The sequence below is a fragment of the Xenia sp. Carnegie-2017 genome, unplaced genomic scaffold, assembly GCF_021976095.1.
Source record: "Xenia sp. Carnegie-2017 unplaced genomic scaffold, XeniaSp_v1 HiC_scaffold_25, whole genome shotgun sequence".
Taxonomy (NCBI): Eukaryota; Metazoa; Cnidaria; class Anthozoa; order Malacalcyonacea; family Xeniidae; genus Xenia; species Xenia sp. Carnegie-2017.
Genome location: NW_025813488.1, coordinates 7,320,806 through 7,336,785, shown reverse-complemented (window position 1 = coordinate 7,336,785; position 15,980 = coordinate 7,320,806). Strand labels below are relative to the sequence as shown.

At 35.0% G+C, this 15,980-nt stretch overlaps 1 protein-coding gene and 1 long non-coding RNA gene across 2 annotated transcripts in view; one reads left to right on the top strand and one right to left on the bottom strand.

Moving 5' to 3' along the window:
- Window positions 1–828: 828 nt before the first annotated feature.
- On the top strand, window positions 829–1,329 carry LOC124452416. The gene is made up of 2 exons (XR_006950772.1): window positions 829–894; window positions 1,081–1,329. It is a non-coding gene; the product is annotated as an uncharacterized LOC124452416 (long non-coding RNA).
- Window positions 1,161–15,980, bottom strand: part of LOC124452413 (phospholipid-transporting ATPase ABCA3-like) — a 21,182-nt gene continuing 6,362 nt past the window's right edge. The window contains exons 13-48 of the mRNA XM_047002942.1: window positions 15,586–15,699; window positions 15,021–15,221; window positions 14,645–14,765; window positions 14,430–14,528; window positions 14,237–14,327; window positions 13,607–13,797; window positions 13,251–13,369; window positions 13,028–13,174; window positions 12,792–12,881; window positions 11,987–12,171; window positions 11,799–11,904; window positions 11,592–11,659; window positions 11,233–11,504; window positions 10,471–10,656; window positions 10,113–10,177; window positions 9,846–10,044; window positions 9,627–9,746; window positions 9,342–9,458; window positions 9,077–9,253; window positions 8,887–8,997; window positions 7,181–7,275; window positions 6,279–6,347; window positions 6,063–6,201; window positions 5,903–5,971; window positions 5,702–5,794; window positions 4,665–4,752; window positions 4,446–4,549; window positions 3,884–3,913; window positions 3,648–3,805; window positions 3,307–3,373; window positions 3,124–3,227; window positions 2,525–2,617; window positions 2,342–2,451; window positions 2,156–2,274; window positions 1,519–1,644; window positions 1,161–1,441 (exon numbers count right to left, since the gene is read on the bottom strand). Of these exons, the coding sequence (XP_046858898.1) occupies window positions 1,364–1,441; window positions 1,519–1,644; window positions 2,156–2,274; window positions 2,342–2,451; window positions 2,525–2,617; window positions 3,124–3,227; window positions 3,307–3,373; window positions 3,648–3,805; window positions 3,884–3,913; window positions 4,446–4,549; window positions 4,665–4,752; window positions 5,702–5,794; window positions 5,903–5,971; window positions 6,063–6,201; window positions 6,279–6,347; window positions 7,181–7,275; window positions 8,887–8,997; window positions 9,077–9,253; window positions 9,342–9,458; window positions 9,627–9,746; window positions 9,846–10,044; window positions 10,113–10,177; window positions 10,471–10,656; window positions 11,233–11,504; window positions 11,592–11,659; window positions 11,799–11,904; window positions 11,987–12,171; window positions 12,792–12,881; window positions 13,028–13,174; window positions 13,251–13,369; window positions 13,607–13,797; window positions 14,237–14,327; window positions 14,430–14,528; window positions 14,645–14,765; window positions 15,021–15,221; window positions 15,586–15,699 (4,321 nt within the window). The 3' untranslated portion in view covers window positions 1,161–1,363. The remainder of the gene's footprint in view (window positions 1,442–1,518; window positions 1,645–2,155; window positions 2,275–2,341; window positions 2,452–2,524; window positions 2,618–3,123; window positions 3,228–3,306; window positions 3,374–3,647; window positions 3,806–3,883; window positions 3,914–4,445; window positions 4,550–4,664; window positions 4,753–5,701; window positions 5,795–5,902; window positions 5,972–6,062; window positions 6,202–6,278; window positions 6,348–7,180; window positions 7,276–8,886; window positions 8,998–9,076; window positions 9,254–9,341; window positions 9,459–9,626; window positions 9,747–9,845; window positions 10,045–10,112; window positions 10,178–10,470; window positions 10,657–11,232; window positions 11,505–11,591; window positions 11,660–11,798; window positions 11,905–11,986; window positions 12,172–12,791; window positions 12,882–13,027; window positions 13,175–13,250; window positions 13,370–13,606; window positions 13,798–14,236; window positions 14,328–14,429; window positions 14,529–14,644; window positions 14,766–15,020; window positions 15,222–15,585; window positions 15,700–15,980) is intronic.

The following is a 15,980-nucleotide window of genomic DNA, read 5'->3' as shown; positions in this document are numbered from 1 at the left end:
TACCTTGGGGTATTACTTTGTGTCTACCTTTATGTCTACCTTTGTGTCTACCTTTGTTTTTACCTTTGTGTCTAGCTTTATGTCTACCTTTGTGTCTACCTTTGTGTCTACCTTTATGTCTACCTTTGTGTCTACCTTTATGTCTACCTTTATGTCTACGTTTCTGTCTACCTTTATGTCTACTTTTATGTCTACCTTTGTGTCTACTTTTGTGTCTACTTTTGTGTCTACTTTTGTGTCTATCTTTATGTCTACGCTTCTGTCTACCTTGGGGTATTACTTTGTGTCTACCTTTATGTCTACCGTAATGTCTACCTTTGTGCCTACCTTTGTGTCCACCTTTATGTCTACTTTTGTGTCTACCTATATGTCTACCTTTGTGTCTATCTTTGTGTCTACCTTTGTGTATATCTTTATGTCTATCTTTATGTCTACGCTTCTGTCTACCTTGGGGTATTACTTTGTGTCTACCTTTATGTCTACCGTAATGTCTACCTTTGTGTCCACCTTTATGTCTACTTTTGTGTCTACTTTTGTGTCTACCTATATGTCTACCTTTGTGTCTATCTTTGTGTCTACCTTTGTGTATATCTTTATGTCTACCTTTATGTCTACGTTTATGTCTACCTTTATGTATACCTTTGTGTCTATCCTTATGTCTACTTTTATGTCCAACTTAATGTTTAATTTCGTTAATTGTTGGTTTTAGTGGGTTGTTAAACGGTTAGTATAAGACCAACAATTACACCTCCACCCCAGAATATTGGCATTTGATAGAGACGACGTGAACATTATATCAAAAAGATGACATGAGCGACACTTGAAAAAGATGAACATTTCAAAACGCTGTTACTTCATAAGAGACAACTTTGATTAAGTCGTCATTTAATATGAGTAAGTTATTTTTTAACGTTCTTTTTTTTTACCTTTGTGTCTACTTTATGTCTATCTTTATATTTAACTTTGGGTATTTCTACCAATATGTCTACCTTTATGTCACTTTTATGTCTACCTTTATACCTCAATATTAGATAAAAATGTTTGAAAATAGTCTGATTTTTTCTCCACACACCTTTACAGGTATTGCATTGTTGTCTCACGAGTAATGGCACCTTTAACGGCACCATAACACAACGGAGGAAACAAACACTGGACAAGGATCGAAGTGAAATGAATTATAATAATACGTTAAAATACATTTGTCTACCAAGATATAGCTAACATATACATTGATAGATTGAATTAAGCTATTAAGCAATTTGTACAATATTTGCAAAGATCGAGTTTATTTAAAACTTATGTATAAGTAAAAACCAAACTAATTCATTATGACGTCTTTCATGATACTGACACGTACGTATATTTAGAAGCAGCAAAGTTTTTTCCTGTTTAACAGGGTTCTCTCCTCGCTAAACTGATGTTTTGCAAAGTTAAGAAAGACCTAAAACAACAAATTTTTTTTACCTTTTTGATGATTTCCATAACAATTACAATATCCCTATGTGACCATATATATACCTGTTCCAATGTAGTTTGACTGACACTGTAATCAATAATCCCTAACTGTTGTTTGGATCCCTCTAAAGCACCGAATACATACGACCACTGCATGCTTTCACTGACAATTTGATAAGTTAACATTCCCTATATAACGGTGAGAGATAAAAAAAAAATATCGCTGATTCCTTTCAATGAAATGAATGTTCATAATCCGGGAGTATTTATATGTTTGTAGATGTAGATCATTCATACTAGTGAAGTCATGCGAAGCACAGTTGGTGTTGATGTTGACTGTAGTTTTGACAACCTTTATGAAAGTCATCTTCAGAGTTGACTTTCTCACAAGGAATGCATTTTCATTTTAACTTAGGTAAATAGCGCCACCCATTACATGCGATATCATATAGCAAAGTTATTTTTAACCAAGTATCAATCTGCCACATTTTTCAAAAACATTTAACTAAGCAAACATTGGCATATTTGTTGGATGATGTTGGATGATGATGGATGGTATTGGATGATGTTGGATGGTATTGGATGATGTTGGATGGTATGGGATGATGTTGGATGGTATTGGATAGTGTTGTTTCTCCATCTTTGTTGATGTACAACAAAAATGGCGAAGTTATCCAACTAATATCTACTCAGTCATTACCTGTCTTGATTCTTCTAAAATGGCTCCGGGAAATGTCTCTTGCACAAATATTTTGGCTCGTTCGACATATCCATCTAATAAAGTCATGTTTTCATTGAAAAACATTGGGTTGCTGCAACCTAAAATGGATAAATGATTAAAAGGAATAAAAAAAAGTAAAGGAAAAAGTCACGACTAAATTATTACCTCCCGATACTTCTTCATGCCTCTGATCAAAATATTGTCGATTTTCGTAGGAAATATCATTCATTTCGGGGGCTGCAACTTTTAACATGAGAGTATAACCCCGGCCAAACCTAAAAGACAGAATAGAGTACAACTTATTTAAGTGAAAATACATGCAACTTAAGAAAGTGTTATACAACGTACTTGCTCTTAAGATGTTGTATTCCACCAAGGCATTTGAATTTACCATTGACCATAATAGCTAACTGTGTACAAAGGGCTTCACATTCTTCCATACTGATGGAGTGAGGGACAACAACGTACATAGAGATAAAAAAGAGTATAGAAACGACCGTTATAGTTAACTGTGTACTCAGGGCTTCACATTCTTCCATACTGATGGAGTGAGGGACAACAACGTACATAGAGATAAAAGAGTATAGAAACGACCGTTATAGTTAACTGTGTACACAGGGCTTCACATTCTTCCATAGTGATGGAGTGAGGGACAACAACGTACATAGGGATAAAAAAAGTATAGAAGCGACCGTTATAGTTAACTGTGTACACAGGGCTTCACATTCTTCCATAGTGATGGAGTGAGGGACAACAACGTACATAGGGATAAAAAAAGTATAGAAGCGACCGTTATAGCTAACTGTGTACACAGGGCTTCACATTCTATCATACTGATGGCAATGGACAACAACGTATATAGAGATGAAAAGAGGATAAATGCAATACAGATGGATACCTACTTACTAGCTCTATGAAGCTTTGACAACAGTTAATCTCTATGTTACCTGTGTGAAGTGAGTACAATGGACCTTCCTTCACGAATAACGGTTGTCAAATAATTCCATAGAAAGCGTCGTGCCCCTGGATCCATTCCTGTTGTGGGTTCATCCTATAGACAAAGATCGATTATGTAAATAAAACTACGATGTTGAAACCCTTCATCAAAGGAACCGGTAGACTTTACTCACAAGAAACACGATTGGCGGATTTCCAACAAGAGCTATGGCTGTGCTTAATTTTCGTTTGTTTCCACCACTAAATATCACATAAACAATGATGTCATCCATTTTCACAGAGACAAAGATTTCATCATTATTACAAAATAAAGAAGTTATCCTGTACAAGTAAGATGAAATGATTTAAAAATAATAACACAATTTTGAAAGAACTGCACAATTTGTTGTTCTTACCCATACGTGAAAGATTCAAAAATACGAATTTTCATGACAAAAGAAAGCCATTACATCGACCATAGCCTTTCACAAAACATTCAAAACATTCAAAACTGCGAGTGAACACAGGGTTTTACCTGTAAGTACCGCACATTTTATCCGCCCACTTTTCGAGATTCAAGCTCTCTATAGTATGTTCAACAAGGTCTTCCATCCTTTCATACGGTATTCCACGTAGATGAGCGTACATCTTTAGCATTTCTCGACCAGTAAGATTACCAATCAGGGCATCAAACTACAAAGAGAAGTCAGCTTAACACATATTAACTAAGAAGCAAACATGTAAAAAGTATAAGAATAAAGTGAGATCTACCTGAGGGCAGTAACCGATACGTTGCTGCACCTGTAAATAAAGACAATAAATTGACTTTGACTCTGAAGATGACTACCGCTAAGGTTGTCGAACCGTCAGTCAACAACAACAAAAACAGTCCTTCTCAGGACTTTATTAACCTGGACGATCATCATTTACAAACATGTAACGATACTCCCGGGTTCAAACAATTTACTTTAAAGCTTGTTGTAATGGTTAAAAGGGGTTGCTATTGTTATGGTGAATATATCAATTTAACTAAACTAAACAACTTTGCTACGATCTATAAATAAAATGTTTAGTTAAACAAGGCAAAAAATGGATGTCTTTAAAAGTCACACAAGCCAATTTTTCCCGGTTACATAAAAAAAGTAAAAAGCTGTTGCAGTTTGACAATGTCTAGAATAGAGAAAACTGAATAAAAATGGGTGAAGTTATTAAAGCTCGAATGAACAGAAGTCCATATTTGACAGCATGTAACATGCAACATGCTGTTCTGTGACTGCTGCAACTGTAGTTCATTATTGATGAAAAAAAGAACATTAAATTCTGATATTTGAACCTGTCGAAGTTCTGTTTGAATATTATAACCATGAAGATAGGCAGTACCAGCCGAGATGGGAAATTCTCCAGTTAACATTCCAAAAGTTGTTGTTTTACCAGCACCTTTAGGATATAATATTATAAAACAACGTTTTATTTGAAACTATGACAGTTAAAATCTGGAGACGAATTTCAGAAACTACACCAATTCTTAATATGATATGTTGGGATAACCTACCGTTGATCCCAAGCAATCCAAAACAGTTTCCCTTAGTCACACCAAGACAGAGATCATCCACAGCCGTACGAACAGCCCCAGGATACACCTATGTTTCAGGAATCGCACATGAGCCTGAATAATTAGCCAGCTCGCAGCCTGACATTCCTCACTCGTTTACTGTTACTAAGAAAGAAAATCCAGGCTGCGAACAGGCTACTGAAGTGAAGAATGGGCATGTAGGCTACTGAAGTGAAGAACGGACACGTAGGCTACTGAAGAGAAGAATGGGCATGTAGGCTACTGAAGTGAAGAACGGACACGTAGGCTACTGAAGAGAAGAATGGGCATGTAGGCTACTGAAGTGAAGAACGGACACGTAGGCTACTGAAGAGAAGAATGGGCATGTAGGCTACTTAAGTGAAGAATGAACACGTAGGCTACTGAAGTGAAGAATGAGCATGTAGGCTACTGAAGTGAAGAATGGACATGTAGGCTACTGAAGTGAAGAATGGACATGTAGGCTACTGAAGTGAAGAATGGACATGTAGGCTACTGAAGTGAAGAATGGACACGTAGGCTACTGAAATGAAGAATGGGCATGTAGGCTACTGAAGTGAAGAATGGACACGTAGGCTACTGAAGTGAAGAACGATAAAGTAGGCTACTGAAGTGAAGAATGGGCATGCAGGCTACTGAAGTAAAGAATGGACATGTAGGCTACTAAAGTGAAGAATGGGCATATAGGCTACTGAAGTGAAGAATGGGCATGTAGGCTACTGAAGTAAAGAATGGACATGTAGGCTACTAAAGTGAAGAATGGGCATATAGGCTACTGAAGTGAAGAATGGACATGTAGGCTACTGAAGTGAAGAATGGGCATGCAGGCTACTGAAGTAAAGAATGGACATGTAGGCTACTAAAGTGAAGAATGGGCATATAGGCTACTGAAGTGAAGAATGGGCATGTAGGCTGCTGAAGTGAAGAATGGACATGTAGGCTACTGAAGTGAAAAAGGGGAGTGCATGTAGATCTAAAATTGCCCAACAATTAATTACCTTTGTCAGGTTTTTCAACACAATAGCCTCTTGTTTCAAACGCTCTTCAGGTAAACTATTTATGCGAATTTTCTCTGCTTCAACATCTGAATCCTTAAAAAAGATAACTGTATAAAAAAGACTGACCACTTTGAAGGCACAAAGATGGAATATGATGCAGAGCTTCTTCAATGAAATGATCATTCAATCTATCATACGTACCTCAGGTGTACCATCACTGTTAACATTAGTAAGTTTATCTTGACGACGGGAGCTCAGAAAAAACTTTACCTTAATAAAGTAATGAAGTAATCACGGTGAAGTTATAAATTAGAAATGTTGCATGAGATTAATCGCGTGGTTTACATAACGTCGGACGAACCTGTAGCAGCAAACAAAGTATGAAGTATACAATACTTTCAAGGAACAAATAAAGACAATGTTTTCCAACACCATGGGATTCCCAATTTAAAGTATGATCTGCATACTTAACTCCTTTCATTTTGCACGAAGTTGCAGCTCTAAATCGACACAAATACAATCACAAAAACATACACGAAACACAATTGTTTACCTGCACAATAAATCAATTACTTACTGCGTAGATTCCGTACATTGTTTCTTAAAGCCATAGTTTAAGTTAATTTCAAGAAAACTACTTGAAAACCTAAAGAAATAAAAAAGCAGCTCATATAATGCTTGGTATTTTACTGCATTTCATCAAATAACTCTATAATGATATGAACTAAATAAAAATATGTACGTTAGCGTACATTTTACATATCACCAATTAGCTTTAAACAACCCTAGAAAATATTTCTTTACCTATACATGCACTTTTCCAATATAATACAGGACAATACAGTAGTATCTCAAAGATGAAAATCGACGAAGAAAGATAATTTACCAATGTTGATTTTAGATATTTTAACATTCGAAGGGAATCTTATGGGAAATATGACTACTTCATTGAAATGCTATTTAACAATTTTTATACCTAGAATTTTCGTGATGATAATCACGTTGATGAAAAAGAACAACAATCAGCTCATCACTTTGAAAATATGAAATCGAAACTATGCTTTAACTGATAATAAATTCCTATGTATCATATATATCCTACTATGTACTCAATATTGTAAAAACTCCACTTCATTTTTATACTGAAGATGACCTAATGCTAAGTCGAAACATGATTATACTAAAAAATTTTGTCGTCTATTTTGAAAGCAAAATTAATCTGGTGCTTTTGAGATCATTTGGAAACATCAGCTTAAAACTTAATTCTCTAAAACAAAACTTAAACACCCCTCCCCGATAATTACTTTTGCAGTAACAATAAATAAAGAATCCCAGCGGCTTTTGGAAATCCCCAGATCTCCAGAAAAAATCCAAAAGTTGGCAATACTGAGCATAACATATCATAATAAGTGCTCTATTGTAAATTCCACGGTCAACATTTTTCGTTTATTTCTTAATGTTACAAAAAGTTAAACTTACGAATATGTTGGCAAAATTTTGGCGATGGAACTGATTGTATCGGCGACACCTGCTTCATTTGAAGCGTTCAAAATAAAAACTGCAATCAGGAGACCCTAGCAAAGATAGTACGTAGCTATGTATGAGGAAATATGAACAAATATTTTCATCGTGTCGATATAATTATAAAGTAAATATTTCAAATACATTTAGATTTGGTCTGGAATTTTGTTGAGGAAGTGATGAAGAAAAACAATCTCTGTATACTCACGAAACTTAGAAAAGCAAGAACTACAACAGTAAGAGCATAACCAACTACTCACCAAACTTAGAAAAGCAAGAACTACAACAGTAAGAGCAAAACCAACTACTCACCAAACTTAGAAAAGCAAGAACTACAACAGTAAGAGCATAACCAACTACTCACCAAACTTAGAAAAGTGAAAACTACAACAGTAAGAGCAAAACCAACTACTCACCAAACTTAGAAAAGCAAGAACTACAACAGTAAGAGCATAACCAACTACTCACCAAACTTAGAAAAGTGAGAACTACAACAGTAAGAGCAAAACCAACTACTCACCAAACTTAGAAAAGTGAGAACTACAACAGTAAGAGCAAAACCAACTACTCACCAAACTTAGAAAAGCAAGAACTACCACAGTAAGAGCATAACCAACTACTCACCAAACTTAGAAAAGTGAGAACTACAACAGTAAGAGCAAAACCAACTACTCACCAAACTTAGAAAAGCAAGAACTACAACAGTAAGAACAAAACCAACTACTCACCAAACTTAGAAAAGCAAGAACTACAACAGTAAGGGCAAAACCAACTACTCACCAAACTTAGAAAAGCAAGAACTACAACAGTAAGAGCATAACCAACTACTCACCAAACTTAGAAAAGTGAGAACTACAACAGTAAGAGCAAAACTAACTACTCACCAAACTTAGAAAAGCAAGAACTACAACAGTAAGAGCAAAACCAACTACTCACCAAACTTAGAAAAGTGAGAACTACAACAGTAAGAGCAAAACCAACTACTCACCAAACTTAGAAAAGCAAGAACTACAACAGTAAGAGCATAACCAACTACTCACCAAACTTAGAAAAGTGAAAACTACAACAGTAAGAGCAAAACCAACTACTCACCAAACTTAGAAAAGCAAGAACTACAACAGTAAGAGCAAAACCAACTACTCACCAAACTTAGAAAAGCAAGAACTACAACAGTAAGAGCAAAACCAACTACTCACCAAACTTAGAAAAGCAAGAACTACAACAGTAAGAGCATAACCAACTACTCACCAAACTTAGAAAAGTGAGAACTACAACAGTAAGAGCAAAACCAACTACTCACCAAACTTAGAAAAGCAAGAACTACAACAGTAAGAGCATAACCAACTACTCACCAAACTTAGAAAAGTGAAAACTACAACAGTAAGAGCAAAACCAACTACTCACCAAACTTAGAAAAGCAAGAACTACAACAGTAAGAGCAAAACCAACTATTCACCAAACTTAGAAAAGCAAGAACTACAACAGTAAGAGCAAAACCAACTACTCACCAAACTTAGAAAAGTGAGAACTACAACAGTAAGAGCAAAATCAACTACTCACCAAACTTAGAAAAGTGAAAACTACAACAGTAAGAGCATAACCAACTACTCACCAAACTTAGAAAAGTGAAAACTACAACAGTAAGAGCATAACCAACTACTCACCAAACTTAGAAAAGCAAGAACTAGAACAGTAAGAGCATATCCAACCAAAGGAGTCTTGAAGATATACGAGAGACAGTAGACGAACGGAATGGCTGCCAATCCTTGAAGAATCTGCAATAAAATACTACATGCATATAAACGTTATAATGAAAGATCAAAGAAAAAAAGCTCAAGAAATCACCAGCCTCACCAATAGGAAGTAGATTGAGCCAAGGGTTTCCACATCTGAATACGCATTGATTCCAAATGCGGCAATGATGAAAATAATAACAGTAGCTGGTATCATGTAGTTGATCATGTCCCATAGATATGTCGCTGACCAAAAACTTAATACATCCACTCCGCTGATAAACTGAATATGTTTCGCCTAAAAAAGGTAAACAATATTAATAGTTAATCTTTTACATAAAAAACAACAAGTAAATGACATCAATGTGTTCTATAAATTCCAACACCTTTGACTCTCGCTCATAAATTAAAAACGTGATAAAGCTTGCGACGAGAAAAGACATGCCAAAGTTGATAAAGATAGCCAGTAAAAGAGACGAGAAATCATTGTTCACGTTGTCGGCCTGAAATTGTTCATTATCATACATTAATGTACATAATCGTAAATGATTGGAGGCAAGCGGTATATACATTGATCCAATAAGTACTACATGTAACTCACCTTGCACTCTCTACTGTATGGAAGTGGACGATCATTCACTATTGTAAATATCATAATTCATACAACTCACCTTACCCTCTGTATTGTATGGAAGTGGATGGTTGTATGCAGTGATGTTGTACTTATCACTAATATTCCTTATTATCAAGTTACTCATCACGTTTAAAGTATCTGCGATCGTGTGAAGACCCTATAAACATGGATGAAATAATGGTAAAACGACTGCAACATTCAAGCAATATTTTGCTTCACCATCTTATCAAACGGCAATAAAGGCAATACGACATACTTCGTTGCTGTACCAGGCAATATACGTTGGTTCACTATCATTGCTTTGTTGATGAACCATAAAGCCAGCAACTGTTTCAAAGAAGTATTTATTAGGATCACTGTTCTCCAGCACAAACTGCTCGAAATACGTTTTCCATGATTTAGTGTTTGTATTTTCGAGATCTCGGGGACATAAACTCTGTTTTGAATTTCTGAATCTAGACACAATTGATAAGTTTTGGAAAATTTTTTGGCATTTGTTTAAGATAAGATGACATACACTTACTTCCAACAATCGTTTTCACATTGTTGGTATCCTTTTGGAACGCAAGTTGCTGTTTTGTCAATGAACTTAAACGAAAGAAGACATTCAGTCGAAAACAGGCAAAATACTTAAAAACATTCAAATGCCTTTAAAACGGGCCAATTTTAACTATCCAATTAACTTTTGAAACTTAATATTTTGTTTCTTGGAACTACACGACCCCCAAATTAGAAATGAATCCGGCTACTCAAGACGACAAACAAAATTACTTAACCTACAATTCCATACTTCAAAAACTATATGAGCTTTAAAGACATTTAACGCTAATGAAAAAATGTAGAAAGAAAAATATGGACGATAAGTCATTCAATTATCTCACCTGATCTCTACAAACTTCGTTTATGATCAGATATTCCATTTCGCAACAATTATCTGGTGAGGCTGATTTATTCATGTTATTCACAAAAATGTTATTTCCACTATTCAATTGTCTCATTCTGCGAAGATCGTCGTTGATGTTGCGAGCCTTGTTCTTCTGATATTTTTCCAGAAACGATTTGGCATCCTACACAAAATGAAGCAATACACATGAAGATTTATGTAGTAAACATTTCTTCCTCATGACTCAATTTCTAACAAGTTCTGTCATAGAATGAAGCATACACATGAAGATTTATGTAGTAAACATTTCTCCCTTCTGACTCAATTTCTAACAAGTTCTGTCATAGAATGAAGCATACACATGAAGATTTATGTAGTAAACATTTCTCCCTTCTGACTCAATTTCTAACAGGTTCTGTCATAGAATGAAGCATACACATGAAGATTTATGTAGTAAATATTTCTCCCTTCTGACTCAATTTCTAATAAGTTCTGTCATAGAATGAAGCATACACATGAAGATTTATGTAGTAAACATTTCTCCCTTCTGACTCAATTTCTAATAAGTTCTGTCATAGAATGAAGCATACACATGAAGATTTATGTAGTAAACATTTCTCCTTCCTGACTCAATTTCCAACAAGTCCTGTTGTAGAATGCTTAACTAAGGGACACTGACTATAAATCGACCAATCACTGTTTATGATACAGAAACCTTAATTTAATTCTCTGCATATAGGTAAAAAAAATGTACACTTACTTGAAAAGAAATTGTTTTCGATGGATAGAAATTTGCAAACAGCGATTTCGTATCTTTGTTATCAACGCTTAACTTGGCGAGGCTGAGCTTTCGCGAAGGTTCGTCTTTGATTGGTTCAACGACTTTGGCGATGGTCAAACCCAGGATTGTCATCAACAACGGAAGAAAAAGTTGCGTCAAAACCGCACTCTTGTTTCGTTTGGAATGGAGAAACCTTTTCATGAACATTGCTTTGAATTGATGAATCTTGAGTGAAACACCAGTCAAGAGTTCTACAGTATTAACATAGAGAAGAAAGCCATCAGTACGTATGAGAACAAGTTCATCAAAAAAATACAATGAATTACAACACATTTTACCAGAATGATCAAGTTTTAGTGAAGGATCAACTAGTGTTTCAAAGCTTTTTGACTTATTCTCTTTACGCCTAAAAAAATCACGAACATACAACATAAACAATAAAGGTCACATATTTATTTATGACAGAACAAATACACTGTTTAAAAAGATTAAACTAAATTCGAGTAAATAGATCATGAACAATATATACCAATATAAATACTTACTGGTTGTCAACAGTTTGTTCCAGTCCTTCTCCAACTTTTATGAACACATCTTCGAGAGTTGTGACGGAGACGCCAAAACTGCTAATGCCCAATTCATCCTTCTCTTCTACAATAATAAAAGGAACACAATAAAGAAATTAGCAATTGATACACTGCCTATAAGCTCAAACCAAAAATAAAAATCTCACGTTCAAGCGTCTGAAACAACTTCTCAAATCCTGTCGAACTTTGACTTGGTAAAACAAACGCAAGTTCTGCACCCACATCGCTCACTTGAAAAGCATCAGCAACATGATTATATACCAGACTAGCCGTATCAGTTACATTACACTCAGCAGCCTTCACTAAGGTCAACCGGTATCCAACACCATACCTAAATATCAACCAAAGTACACATTGAATTACACTCGGTTAATTTCATCAACGCCAACCGGTATCCTTCCCTATATCTAATTATCAACATAAGAACCCTCTAAAAATACACACAGGCATTCAAAAAGTACTAATCGCCGGCAAAAAAACAGTTTAATAGGTTAACATTGAGCCAAAGTGCTAAAAAGTAAAACAATAAAAAATAACAGTATATTTAACGACAAATGGACTTAAGTTACAGCATTTCATTAGTGAAACATGCTGTCTGTTGAGTAAATCAATCTTTGGTATACATGATAATCATCACTATAGCCAACATCAGTAGCGGATCTAGGCTAAGTCAAAATATAGAAGATCATTTTAAATTCAAAAGACTTTTTAACAGCGCTGTTGGTTGAAAATTTCAAAAGAATTTTTAAAACTAAAATACTCAAAATAGGATTCACTCTAAAGTATTCAAAATAGAAATATATTTTCAGTGATGTATTCGGATCGCCCCTGGATCCGCCACTGGCCCACATTACTCGACAAAGACTGAGCACTTTTTGATTGCTTGTACATCGTCATTTGTAGAGAGGAAAATTCGTAATTTGGTTGTATAAGTTCAATAAAATACTCGACCTGCTCTTCAAAAACAAGGAGCTACCACAACATCTTAACTGACCGTCTGCCATAATCGCAATTCGTTCACCAAGAAAATCGGCTTCGTCCCTAGAAAAATGCACAATATAGACTAAAGATCCTTAAACTTTGTGTTCAAAAGATAGCGTAACCCGAATGATATTTCATGGGAAATCTATCCCAAATTTTACTATAGCACACCATAACTTAAACAGAAGCACTTTGTTTTTTCTTACATGAAATGAGTCGTTAAAATAATGGTACGGCCAGCCTTGTACTTCAACAGTAGATCCCATGTTGCCCTGCGAGCGTAAGGATCCATACCAGAAGTAGGCTCATCAAGAAACACAATCTCAGATCCACCAATCAAAGCGATTGCACAGCTATATAACGACAAGGAAACAGAAAATGGACGGGGAATTTTTATGTAGAAAGCAAAAGAATGAGTTTAATGCTAACCTAAGTTTACGTTTCATTCCACCAGAGAGATATCTACTTTGCCAATGGGCTTTATCCGCAAGCTGAATATCATTGATCATCCTTTCAATTTCTTCATTTGCTTCAACTCCAAATTTACCCTAAAATTCGTAACAAACATGTCATTAATATAGGAATTCGAGTAATTTTAAATCACATATATAATAATAATAAAAATTCAATATTTGTTTCTTGCAAACTGACACATTAATATATAACAAAAATATACACATCAAATTGATGAAACACTTCATTGAAAATTCCTCTATTCCCACAAGTATTATAATAATACGCACCTAACACTCTACAACAACACCAAAAACCTGAGTAACACAAACCTTAAGATTAATAAAAAACTTCAAATGCTCCCTGACAGTGAGCTTATCAAAAAGAACATTATGTTGAGGACATAGGCCAAGACTCTCGCGAATGCGATCCATGTCAGTGAGAATGCTATAACCATTGACATACGCAGTTCCAGAAGATGGAGTAAAGAGACCAGTAAGAATGGACATTGTTGTCGTTTTACCTGTAAAGATAACAAAACAATTAGGTAACAACACTAAAAAATGTCATTCAAAAAGCAATAAGGATGAAAAATATCATTTATCTTACATATAACACATTTGAGTTATTTTTTCAGCAAGAATGTTCATTATAAGCAAAGTTTGGAAATATAACGAATCAGTCATGTAATATAGAGATATATGTAAATAGCTTTCATGTGCAATTTCTCTTTATTGAATATTTCAACTCCTTACGCCTCTGAGCTTAGCGTGCTTTAAATAAAATTCTGTCTTTGTAGTTGAGAAAAATACGCTTGAATGTTACGCCAGATTTAGTGTCTATAAAAGTAAGGCTTATGCTTGGTCTGGTTTGAGAACTATTGATATGGTGTTTGACTACTTCGGACCCACGTACAAATACAAACAAGTACATTGTACAACTCTGATTGTTTGTTTACTTACCAGCGCCATTATGACCCAACAATGAAGTAATTTGTCCTTTAAACATATTAAAAGACAGATCATCAACAGCTACTTTCTCACCCAACGAGCTCTAAAAATAAGTCCACGTAAAATTTCGTCGTTTATTCAAGTCTATGTATGAGCAAAGATGGTAACATTACAGATAACAGTTTTAAAGGCGGAAATACATTACCCGGAAAACTTTTTTCAAATTACAAATGGATACACCGATTTCCAAATCAGTTGGCTCTTCTTCATAATCAGCGCTCTTAACATGAAGATTCATTGAAGGCTGAATAGAAAATACAATTGACCTGAAACTCGGCTTCTTTCGTCATGTAAGGTTGTAGCATATAACATAAAGAATTAAAAGCGTATAAACGATGAAAATTGTGACGATTTCCTTACAGCAAGTTCTTGACTATCGTCCACTTTACTAGTCGATATTCCAAACCAATAGGATTTAGTAAGGAAAAACCACGGTTTTTCAGGAATTCCATATTCGCCAGGGATAACTGCTTCAACGTACCTTTGAGGAAAAGTTAACATGTTTAAAAATATACAGTAACAAAATTTTATTTGCTTTGTAAAGTAAGCAGACAATAACGTTTCATTACTTGAGAACTCTTATTGTTTTTGCAGGGAACGTACCAAGACTAAAAAAACTCAGTGCAAATGTAGTTTAATCGTTCTCACTTATATTTATTCTTGTCTGCGGGAATTTGCTATTAAATACATAAATATCTAAATGTTTTGAAAACCAAAGTGAAAGTAGTAGACTTACCAAGCAATAATACCATAAAAGATCATTTGTACAATGAACATAAGAAACACTTGGGCCATGGTAAAGTTATCATCAGCAGAAGGAGAGAGAGCAATATTACTCCATTGTACTCCTACACCACGTTCCTCGTACTTAGAGAACACCTTGGAACCAATCCCCACACAACTGTTTACCAATAAACAGATTCCATACTTAGATGACCTAAAGTAAAATGTCTCTTGTGAAGTTCAGCTCAAAAACAATATTGCTTGGTATAGAGAAGGTGTATTTCCTATACTTGACAGATGAATGTACCAATCATCTCTCTCGAAATCACATGATGCCTCGAAAAAACGAAACTCAAGCAAAATATTACATTCAACGACTCCCAATATGAAACATGATCCTTTCAAGAATTCAAATAATAAGAGACTCTAAGTAATCTTACTGCTATCAACAGCAAAGCACCAGATGAATACATAAGATAAATAAGTGAATATGATAAGTAACGATAAGTAACGATAAGTAACGATAAGTAATGATAAATAATGATAAATAATGATAAATAATGATAAATAATACTTACGAACTGAGACCGTCATACGTGTTTTCATTGGAAACGACGGCGAAAGGCACATAGGTGATAAACCAGATTGCACCGGACAACAACATTGACAAAACGGCATTGTGGAAAAAGACGCTAAAAGTGCAAAGAAAAAGATGATTTGGTCGTTGAAAACATAAATTAAATTCTTACTTCTGGCTATCGTTAATTTTCATGCGTCATCACATTGATCTGCAAACAAACTTTACTGACTTTCGCTCTTATGATAAAACGAACCAATGTTATAAGGATCTTTTACCCCAGTTATTGAGAAATTCATTTTAGTGTACAATAAAATTCGTAAAACACAGTCAGAGTGCTGCAGTCCCACCTACACCCCACCCTCCTTACAGCCATTATGTTTTCCACCTTACCTG